Below are 11,434 nucleotides of genomic sequence, written 5' to 3' on the forward strand. Positions count from 1 at the left end.
TCGTTAGAGCTTGTTTTGTTTCTCGGGTTTTGTGTGTGTGTGTGTGTGTGTGCTTTCGTTTTGCCGCCTTCACTCAGCATGTGGGCTCCTCGTACCCACCCGTGCCCCCCACACCCCTGCAACAGGAAGCTCGTGCCCCTCGCAGTGGGAGCTTGGTGCCTTAACCACTGAACTGCCAGGGAAGTTCCAGAATGTCTTCGTTTTTACTCAGGAAATTCATCAAGGATCACTCAGTTCACTTAGCTGTTGTGTCTCTTTCAAGCTACAGTAATTCTCAGCCTTCTGCTTTGTTGTTTAGTTTTTGCTTTTGCCTTTTATGACATTTTCAGAGCATCCAGACCAGTTGGTTTGCAGAAAGTCCCTCAATTTGAATATGTCTGATTGTTTGCTGTAGATTTGACTTCAGTTGGACATTTTGGTCAGGAAATCCCAAGCTGATGCTGAGCCCTTGCCAGAGCCATGATGCCAGCAAGCACATGAGGTCAGTCCCTCCCGTACGGGTGGCATTAGTGAAAGTGAAAGTCGATCAGTCGTGTCCAACTCTTTGCAGCCCCATGGACTATACAGTCCATGGAATTCTCCAGGCCAGAATACTGAAGTGGGGAGCCTTTCCCTTCTCCAGGGGATCTTCCCAACCCAGGAATCGAACTGGGGTCTCCTGCATTGCAGGTGGATTCTTTACCAGCTGAGCTACCAGGGAAGCCTTATTAGTGACATTAGGTCTTATTATTTTGCTAAGCTGGTGTCCTTAGATTTCTTCCTCCCTAAAAATATTTTACCTTATGGTTTTAACATCTGTTTTTTCTTTTTGGCCATGCTGCGTAGTTTGTGGGATCTTAGTTCCCTAACCAGACATTGAACCCAGGGCCCTCGACAATGAGAGCTCAAAGTTCTAACCACTGAACCACCAAGAAATTCCCTAACAGCTTTTGAGATGATTCTTTCTTGAATCACTTATTACCAGGATGGCTGTAAAACAGTGATTTTTGGTTTTGTTATTCCCTCTCCTTTTATTCACTGGTGTTCTTCTTTGAAGAAGCATTTTCCCTTCTCCTTTAAAACACTTTTTAGGACTTCCCTGATGGGCCAGTGTTTAAGGCTCCATGCTTCCAGTGCAGGGGGTACAAGTTTGAGCCCTGGTCAGGGAACTAAGATCCTACATGTGGCACAGCGCCACCCCCCAACCCAAAAGAAAAGTCTTAAAATACTTTTGAAAGTATCAATACTCATGGATTTGTATTTTATCCAATGAACTAAATGTGTTGCTTTTATCATTGATTTTGTGCTCAAGTCCCTCTCCCAATCTGGCCACTGGAAGCCCTTTCAAGATCCTTCTGTCCTTTCCCATCATTTTTCAAGCGCATCTTTACTTTCTAGGCTCCTCTGGACTCTCCCTGTCTCAGTCCAGGGTCCCCGGTGCCGTTCACTGGGGAGTGGAGTTTCAGGTCTAGGTCAGTCCCATGCAGCTGGCTGCCATTCCTTCTAGGCCCTCTCAAGAGAGAGAGCTCAGGAGTCATTTTGTTACTGTGTCATTACAAAATTACTAATTGAGAACACCTCAGAGTTCTTCTCCTTCCCCCCCCACCCCCGCTCCAAATCTCCCTCATCCTAAGGTGAGAACCCAGGTCCTGACAACACCAGTCCCAGGGGACCCCAAAGTTGCTCCCCAAACGTCCTGCTTCCCACCCCACCACTGCCTCACAAGCAAGGACCAGAGTCTCTTTGTCCTTAGAGGACTCTCCACCGAGGGATCGCAGGCAGACAAGTCCCTCAGATACAGCCCTTTTCTTCAAGTGGTTATGTCATCAATATCACACACAGATCACTACTTACTGTTGGATTCCAAGTTACTTTTCCTCCACCCTTTTACTTTTCTTTCTTAAATGTAAAATCTAACATTTAGGGTGTACTGGGAGACATGCACGATTCCTGACTCTGGAGGGAACGCTATGGTCCAGGTGATGACCCCAACATTACAGTCAAAAGCCCCCCCACCAAGCAGGCCTTAAAACTCTGCTTCATCCCTTCTGAAACAGCCCTGGGCTGGGCAGGAGGACTCCTGCGCTGCGTCAGCCTCTGGCCCACCGGCAGCCTTGGCAAGTCCCTGGCCTCCCCAGACCTTGGCCCTGCACCTGTGAACTGAAAGAGTCACACCAGAGGTGTCCGGATAGCTTACGCACCCAGGACTTCAAAGTTTCCAGGACACCACTTTCACCCGTTAACCTGTTTCACCTTCACAAGAGCCCAGTGAGTGGCACAGAGTAGGGTTTCCATAAAGAGAATTCTATGGAGGTATTACGGGCCTCTTTACAGTATGGAAACTGAGGCTCAGAGAGGGGCTGGTTTGCCCTTAAGGTCTCATTAGGTGAGAAACGCCCTGAAAACACCGCTCCATCCTCAGTACAAAGGGGGCGGGGAGGGGGTGCAGGGTTGGGGGAGGTTCCGTGGGGATGGATTTGTGCTCTGAGCACCTCGGGTCCAGGGGAAGTCCGGCCCGGGTTTATGCAAATTTCCTGCGAGGAGGCTAAGGATTGGCTGGCTTGGGGGGGGGGGCGGGGCGTGCCCATGGCTCAGGGCCGACAGGTGCGCGCAGCGGGACAGGCGCGGTCCAAGCTCGCCCCCTGGACCACCGGCCGTCCTGTCGCAGCTTCTCCCAGGCGATGCCTCCGCTCTGGGTAGTGCTGGCCCTGGGCTGCCTGCGACTTGGCTCCGGTAAGCGGAGAATGAGAAGAGGATGGGGGGCGGGTCTGTGCCCACCGTGGACGGGGCGTGTCCTGCGTCCCCCGATTCTCCTGAAGGGTCCTGAAAGGCACCTGGATGGGAACTTGACTTATTCACCCCAGGAATAGGCGTGGGTGGCCTGCTCTGCGCCAGGCTCTGTGCAGGCTCTGGGGACCCAGATAGGACTACTAATAGCTAACAATGATTAATAAGCTTTCTCTGATGGGAATTCAAGGGCTCTGTGTTGGCTGTTAGAAGACACAGGAGCTGCTGGAGAGCAGGGGAGGGTCTGGACTAGATTCATGGTGATGCTTTGACTGGGGAGGGGAGGCACATTTTTAGGTGAAGGAGCAGCACAGGAGGAGGGGGGCGTCAGGGTCTACCCTGGGAACCTCCTGCCCATTGTCCATCAGTGTGGCTGGAGCGTGAGGTCAGGGGATGAACATACAGATTAGTCTGGGGACCCATGAGGCAAGCCCAGAGCTTCCAGGCCTCACTGCCCCTCCAGAGAGGCTGGATCCTGTTGGAGAGCAGTGGGGAGCCCCCAGGGGGCCCAGTGGTAAGGCGTTGCAGTCAGCTTTGCAGGTCAGAGAGCAGAGGGTTGGGGAGGGCTGGTTACCAGGGTCCAGGTGAAGAGGGTGGACTCAAACCGGGGAGATGCATGGGAGGGGCCTGTTGAGGGTAGCGAGAGGGCAGCAGTCCAGCCGGATTGCCCAGTTTCTGCTCAGGATGGCTGGGTGTGGGGAGGGGAACAGGGGCTCTCCCCACATCTGAGACAAGCTCCTGAGATGGCCTGTGGGGAGAGGGAAAGGCAGTGCCTGGCACCAGCGGGCACTCACTGGCCGAAGGCATGCGCGTGTGAGCATGCAGATGGTTGCCCGTGGGTGTGGGCAGTTCTGCCGGGGGTCAGCTCCCATCCTCGCTGCCTCCTCCAGGTGTGAACCTCCAGCCCCAACTGGCTAGTGTGACCTTTGCCACCAACAACCCCACCCTCACCACGGTGGCCTTGGAAAAGCCCCTCTGCATGTTTGACAGCTCAGCGGCCCTCCACGGCACCTACGAGGTCTACCTCTATGTGCTGGTTGACTCGGGTAAGGGTCCTGCTGCCCTCGGGCTTCTCTGAAGGTGGCTTTGACCTGTCTGTGGGCAGGAGGGGAGGAGACAAGGCAAGGGGTGCTCCATCCATGCAATCAAACCACTCCAGGCACCTCACTAACACGCTCTGGTATCTGCTCTGTGCCAGCCCTGGGCTGGAGACATCTGCCCTGGAGGGACATCGAGTCTAGAGGGGGAGATAACAGCATCAATCACGGAGCACTTACATCCTGCCTGGGGCTTCCCAGACCTTAGAGCTGATGATCACAACCTGCCTGCAAGGTGTCTGTTAGGATGTCCGTCACAGGGCAAATAATCGGGGCCCAGAGGGGCAGAGTGACTCGTGAGAGCTCCTGAGCTGGAGAGCAAATCAGAGTCTCTGGTCCTCAAGCTCAAGTCCTTCCCAAGGCTTTTCAAGGTGGTTCGAGATAGGTGTTTGGGAGACGTGCTGGTCTGGGCCAGCCCCGCCTGTTCACTGGCAGCGATCCTGGGGTCCAGGAGAGGAACCCGATGACTGCCTCTTATCTTTCAGCCATTTATAGCAGTTCATGTAGGGCCCTGATTTTATTGACTGCCTACCCATGCCCAATCCCAGTCTGTGGGCACTGTGGGGTGTTTTCCTCCCATCTCACAAAGAGTCTAGAGAGATACAGTGAGTGGTCCAAGATCACCCAGCAAGTAAGGAAGAGATCCCAAGACCTGGCTCGGCACTGGTGCAGAGAGGATGCTTAGGGACATTTGTTGAATGACTGAGTGAGTGACTCAGCCCGGCACTGCCTCCACAGCCAGCTTCAGGAACGCCTCTGTGCAGGACAGCACCAAGACCCCTCTCAGCTCGACGTTCCAACAGACCCAGGGGGGGAGGACAGGGCCCTACAAGGCCGCGGCCTTTGACCTGACCCCGTGCAGCGACTCGCCCAGCTTGGATGCTGTCCGGGATGTGTCCCGGGCCTCGGAGATCCTGAACGCCTACCTGATCAGGGTGGGCACCAACGGGACCTGCCTGTTGGACCCCAACTTCCAGGGCCTCTGCAACCCACCCCTGTCTGCAGCCACGGAATACAGGTGAGTGTGAACAGCTGCTGGAAGACGGCAGGTGAGCCCCAGCCCTGACTTGGTGTGGGGGAAGAGGGCCGCCTAGAGCTGGGTGAAGCGTCAGAGGCCACATTCTTTCAGAACCTACCACATGCCAGGACCGTCCTGGGTACCACGAAGGACTCCTGGCTTCCTGGGCGGGCGACTGTGCACAGGGCCCTGTGTTCAGAGAGACTCCCTCTTGGCTTGACACTGCCATCACCATCTTGAAATCCTTAATGTTTAAACAAGGGGCCACATTTTCCCTTTTGCACCGGGTCCCACAAAGTACACACCTGATCCTGGCCCATCACCGTGTAGCAGTTTGATTGACGGAAAGAACTGGTCCAGAAGCCGAAGGGGGTCACTTTAAGAAAAGCTGGGGCTCAGTGTGGAGGCTTCTCCCTGCTCCCCGCAATGTACCCTATCGTGGCCCACCCCAGAACCGAGGGTCCCCGATTCATTTTCACACCTATGTCCTGAGCATCTTCTCGGGGCCAAGTTGGGGGCTCAGCCGTGACCTAGGCCCGGGGGGCTTACCCAGTGCAAAGCCTTGACTATACCCACTCCAGTTCCCATGGAGACACCTGGACGGGGGGTCTCTGTACCCTCTGGGCCACATCTGGACCCAGGCCATCACTCACCTCCGTCCTCTCACACAGCCCTCTCCTCCCCTCGCCTCGGCCAGCAGGCAGGACTTGAGTCCTGGATGTCCTCGCCCCCACCCTCGACTCTTACCTCTGACCTTGTTCTTCATGGGAGAAGCCCACCCTACCTAGGGGACTCATCCCAGCCTCTGGAATTCCCATCTTCAGACCTGTCGAAGCAGGGGAATTAAGCAAAATCCTGGATGGTATGAAGATTTTAAGGGTCTTCTTTTTTTTTTTTTAGTGTCAAACTAGAGGCTGTTGATTTCTTTGATCTCAGAACATTCATCCTTTTTAACTGAAGGTGAAGAAGGCCTAAGGCTGTGGGTATCCCGTACTGGTCACCTGGTCTTCCTTTATGATTTGCAACACTTGAGTGGGATTTTCTGCCTATAAAGTTAGCCCTTATCAGAGGGCAGCGGGGTTGCAAACAGATATTATTCCCTTGTTTGTTTTTTTTTTTTTTAAGTCACTTTTGTGAGACCAAGGACCAGGCTAGGAAGAGAGGAAGGCAGAAATGCAAGGAGGACACACGGGTCAATACTGGCATATCAGCTATGAGTGTGATACACACGACAAAGAAACAGAGGGGCTCCCGGAGGGCGCGCAGGCTCTGAGGGCTGCGTGGAGGAGGGGCCTGAGCTGGGGAAGCAGCCGGGGGGAAGGTGATGCCGATGCAAAGTCCAGCAGCAGCCTGCTGCCAGAACACCCCCGCCACCGCACCCACTGTAGCCACCTAGATTTTCATCTCCCACAACTCCCGGTTCTGCCCCCAGCCCCCCAACCCTGCCCCCTCCCCATGGCCAAGGCTCACAGGATGGATAGAAGTCATCCCCGCTCCACTTCTTTCCAGGTTCAAGTACGTCCTGGTCAATATGTCCTCGGGCTTGGTGCAGGACCAGACCCTGTGGTCGGACCCCATCCGCACCGACCGGCGTAAGTGGTGGGCCCTGGGTGGTCTGGGGGTGGTCCTCAAGGGAACCTGGGCAAGCAGACTCAAGCTGTCACTCGGAAAATTCTCCCCAGACACAGGCAGGTCACTGGATTAATAATTTTCCCCATCCTCGCCCGCTCCCTCCCTCCCTCGAGGGCCAGGTCATGTGACACGGGAAGGTGGAGGACTCGCGGGTGTTGGGCCAGCTGGCACAGGTGCTACGGGCTTCCCTGGTGGCTCAGGGGTAAAGAATCTGCCTGCCAATGCAGGAGACATGGGTTCTATCCCTGGGTCAGGAAGATCCCCTGGAGGAGGAAATGGCAACCCACTCCAGTATCTTGCCTGGAGAGTTCCATGGACAGAGAAGCCTGGTGGGCTACAGTCCAAGGGGTCTCAAAGAGTCAGATAGGACTGAGCGAGTAAGCACGCACTGGCCAGCTGGACAGGCCTCACTGGAGACAGAATCAGCCGGCATCTTCAGCCCTGATGATGCATTTGCCTCCAAAGGGCAGGGAGGTTATCGTGCATGTAGACCCTAACTTGCCCCCTTGTTGAACCCTGCCAACGACAACATCATTATCACGTAAGATGGTTCCAGAGGCATCTCAGCCACAGGGGCAGGAACCCTAGAGGCAGCAGGGTGCCATTCTCCTGGAGAGCCCTGTGGTTTTTCTAAAGTGGGCATCTTGCAGGCCCAAGCATCTGCCCATGGTCCTGCCCGTCTGTCCTCAAGCCTCCAGCTGTGTTCTCAACACAGATCTGAGGTTTATAAATTCAGAATCTTATCTGTTGAAGCTTAGGGGCAACAGAAGCGATTTCCCAGTGTAATTTTGACAACCCGTGACCCTAATTTTAGACCTCCCCAGGACTTCCCTGGCAGTCCAGTGGTTAGGACTCCACGCTTTCACTGCTGGGAGCCCAGAATCAATCCCTTTTTGGGGAACTAAGATCCCACAGGCTGCGTGGCACAACCAAAAAAAACCAAAGAACCCCCTTGCCACTCACAGTGATCTTGTGGGTCAATTAGGGCTCGGCAAGGTCGCCTAAGGTCACAGGGCCAGTGAGGGTGCAGACAGGCAGGCCTGGGTGCAACTGGGTGGTTCCTTCCCATCCTCTGGTGGCACGGCCACGCTCTGTGGTCCCACTGGATCAACACTGCCCTGGAACCAAGAGTCCCAGATTCAATCCCAGCCGCTGAGCCTCACTGCTGTGTGAGCCCTTCAGGACCTCAGTTTTCCCATCTGAGAAATGGGAAGGACTATCCTTGCCCCGCTTCCCCAGCAGGGCTCCTTTGGGCAGTCCAGATGAAAGCCCCAGGCCCTGCTCTCTAAGGGCAGGGCCTGGAGATCAGTCCGTGTGGAGACCGTGCCCTTGGGGACCTGACGGACCTTTGGCTTGAGGCTAGAGTCCAAGTCCCCTTGAACAGGCACACAGTCTCCCTAAGCTGCAGTGAGTGATCTGCAAAACAGGGTCGCATGGGATCTACCTAGGACGCTGAACGGGAAGTGGCCAGCTCACGGGAGGACCTATAATGATTTGTCCACCTAGTTCCAATGGGTGACACTGATCAGAGCAGAGGGAGGCCACAGTCCCCTGGCTTCATTAGATTAGGGACCTCTCAGTTCAGTTCAGTTCAGTTGCTCAGTCGTGTCCGACTCTTTGTGACCCCATGGACTACAGCACACTAGGCTTCCCTGTCCCTCACTATCTCCTAGAGTTTACTCAAACTCATGTCCATTGAGTCAGTGATACCATCCAACCATCTCATCCTCTGTTGTCCCCTTCTCCTCCTGCCCTGAATCCTTCCCAGCATCAGGGTCTTTTCCAATGAGTCAGTTCTTTGCATCAGGTGGCCAAAGTACTGGAGCTTCAGCTTCGGCATCAGTCCTTCCAATGAATATTCAGGGCTGATCTCCTTTAGGATGGACTGGTTGGATCTCCTTGCAGTCCAAGGGACTCTCAAGAGTCTTCTCCAACACCACAGTTCAAAAAAATCAATTCTTCAGCGATCAGCTTTCTTTGCTCCTCCTGTATTTTGTTCATAATCTGTATCCCATCTTCACTGGAAGACTTGAGGCCATTTGTCATTTAAAATCATACAAAAAGACAGTGATAAGAGGGCAAGAGTAGACACATGCAAGACAAAGCTGGGGAGTGGAATATGGAGGCAAATGTAATTCCGCCTCAGACCCAGGGGGAGGCACTGGCCTGGCCTCGCTTCATCCCTGAGATTTTTGGCTGCCAAGGCAGGCACCCCCTTATCCCTGGGAGGAGGCTGGGTGAGGCAGTGTCCAGGGAGTGACCGCCTGCCTCCCACAGTCACCCTGTACTCGGCGATAGACACGTGGCCCGGCCGGCGGAGCGGGGGTATGATCGTCATCACGTCCATCCTGGGCTCCCTGCCCTTCTTCCTGCTCATCGGCTTTGCTGGCGCCATCGTCCTCAGCCTCGTGTGAGTATCTGCCAGCTGGGGGGTGGGGCGTGCGGCGCTTGGGGACACACCCCACGGGAGGCTCTTCCTAGGTGGGGAGAGCCTGGGAGTAAAGCTGCCTTCTGCCCTGGGTGGTGTGTGTGTGTAGGGAGGGGGGTCCAGTGAGACAGGAGCAGGGTCCCGGGGAGGCCCAGGTCAAGTTTTCAGCTGGGTAAGAGAGGCTCAGCACCAAGGCCCTGTGGGTAGACCCCAGCTCCGACACAGCGGTGCTTCTTGGGTGAGGATTGGGCTGGCCGAAAGTTCGTTCGGGCTTTTCGTATCATCTTATGGAAAAACCCAAACAAACTTTTTGGCCAACCCGATATCTTATCCTTCTATGCCTCAGTGTCTTCTTCTGGAAAAGGGAGATCCTGATCCATATTGTCTGCCCTGTGGAGTTGCAAGGGATAAGAGAAATAGTCCCTCTACTATATGGCCTGTTGAGCACTCAGGCGGTTGTCGTTCAGTCGCTCAGTTGTGTCCGACTCTTTGCGACCCCATGGACTGCAGCACGCCAGGCTTCCCTGTCCTTCACCGTCTCCCAGAGTTTGCTCAAATTCATGTCCATTGAGATGATGATGCCACCCAACCATCTCATCCCCTGTGGCCCCCTTCTCCTCCTGCCCTCAATCTTTCCCAGCATCAGGGTCTTTCCCAGTGTCAGGGTGGAATCCAGGTACTAAACAGGTCTTGATGGGGACACTGAGGTCTGTGGTGGGAAAAGAGGCCCAAGGTCACAGAACCCGTTAAAACGGAGCTGACCCTGAGCTCCCAAGTCACCTGAGCGCACTGACAACTCTGATGTGTGTCTATTTAGATTAGGGCTGGAGGGGTCCCCTGGGGTGTCTGGAGCAGCTAACAGAGCTGCCTGATGGGAAGACAGGCATGCAGTCACAGGATGGAGCAGGAAGTGGGTTAAGGCAGCCACGGGTACAGGTGCTGTGGGAATCCAGAGGAGAGCAGCGAAGATCCTCCCTGGTGTATCAGGGTGGGCTTCCTGGAGGAAGGGACAGCAGGAACAAATTCTTATCAGGACTGGGATGAATTGAAAATTCATGTGTGGTGCGCATCTCAGCAAGAGAGGTAGGAGACCCGGCAGCTTTAAAGAAGGAGAGAGGGGATGCTTGTCCCAGTGTGAGTGGAGAGGGTGGATGGAAAAGCTTCTTGGAGTGGGTGAAATTAAGTGGAAAAGTAGAAATTAGCCAGGCAGATTTAAAGACATGTGGGGTGGGTGAAGGACGGAGTAGGGAGACAGCAGTGACCTTGGAAATCAGATTGCCGTCTGACATTTAGGTTAATAAAAACAAATAGTAGATGAGATTAGCCACTAAGGGATTGGTCTGTCTGGCCAGATCTGGGAGCAGGCGGAATGTGGTCACATCCCTCCCTCCCTTTGGGTAGCGTCCTAACCATGGTCCTGTTATCTGACTTCTGTCTGGTTCTTCCATTGGTCTCTCCTACTTCCCGCATCCCAGTTCCAGCTGCCCACAGGTCCCCATTCTTGCCCCAGACACACCCCAGTCCTTCCTATCAAAGGCCTGCAATGCCTTTCTGTACCTCCACTCTCTTCAAGGCCAGACTAACTGCCCCCTCCTCCAGGAAGCCCTCCATGGCTTCCCTCCCTGGACTTGTCCAGTCATTATGTGCTGTGGTCTGTCTCCCATAGAATCTTAGCTCTCTGGGGACATTTGTCCAGCTCAGTAAGACTTGTAAATTGTCCACCCAGTTCCAAAAGAGTTACACTTTCCTTAATGCAGGGCCTGGCACATAAGAAACAGTCCAGAAAGACTGGTCTTTTGAATGAAGGCCTAAGGTGACCTCTGTGAAAGCCATGTCTGAGTAGAAAGGTCCCTGCCCAGTTGAGGGGAGCGGTTAGCTCTGCGCCCCTAACCCCAGCTCTGTTCATCTCCTCTGTCAGGGACAGGGGCGATGCTGACGGGGCAACAAGCCACGACTCCCAGATCACGCAGGAGGCTGTCCCCAAGTCCCTGGGGACCTCGGAGCCCTCATACACGTCTGTGAACCGGGGGCCGTCCCTGGACAGGGCCGAGGTGTACGCCAGCAAGCTCCAGGACTGAGCCGGGCGCCTCTTCTGGGCAGCCACAGTCCCTCCAAGGGCCTTGCCCGGGGGTCTGCAGAGAACAGTGTTTACATCCGGACCCCACCCAAGGTGACAAACACAGGCCTGTGGATCCAACTATAGGAAAGCGCTTAATAAAACCTTCCCGAGATTTTGAGTTCAATAAAGATGTACAGAATGACTGAGTGAGATGCTGAATGAATGAATGAGTCGCTGTCATTTTGGGCAGTTGCACATCGTTTCTCCAGGGGGTGGGGGCAGGGCTTTCAGTCAAGGCGAGGGTGCAGAGGGTAAGGAAATCAGGGCTGGTGGCACACCTCCTCTGGAAGATGGGAAATCAGCGCCCCCTTGGGTGGGCTCACGGGAGCTTTAGGGGCCGGCCTGTGGCAGGTTCAAGTACCTGCTGTACCTCG

The 11,434-nt window shown here is 54.7% G+C and overlaps 1 protein-coding gene across 1 annotated transcript; it reads left to right on the top strand.

The window, feature by feature from the left end:
- The first annotated feature begins 2,623 nt into the window (after positions 1–2,623).
- Positions 2,624–11,201, top strand: UPK3A (uroplakin 3A). Its single transcript, NM_174709.3, has 6 exons — positions 2,624–2,712; positions 3,657–3,812; positions 4,602–4,881; positions 6,391–6,473; positions 8,791–8,923; positions 10,860–11,201. Exons 1-6 carry the CDS (start codon positions 2,661–2,663, stop codon positions 11,017–11,019), a joined length of 864 nt encoding a protein of 287 aa, NP_777134.1. The 5' UTR covers positions 2,624–2,660; the 3' UTR covers positions 11,020–11,201.
- The last annotated feature ends 233 nt before the right edge of the window (positions 11,202–11,434 follow it).

The sequence above is a fragment of the Bos taurus genome, chromosome 5, assembly GCF_002263795.3.
Source record: "Bos taurus isolate L1 Dominette 01449 registration number 42190680 breed Hereford chromosome 5, ARS-UCD2.0, whole genome shotgun sequence".
In the NCBI taxonomy this organism is placed as follows: Eukaryota; Metazoa; Chordata; class Mammalia; order Artiodactyla; family Bovidae; genus Bos; species Bos taurus.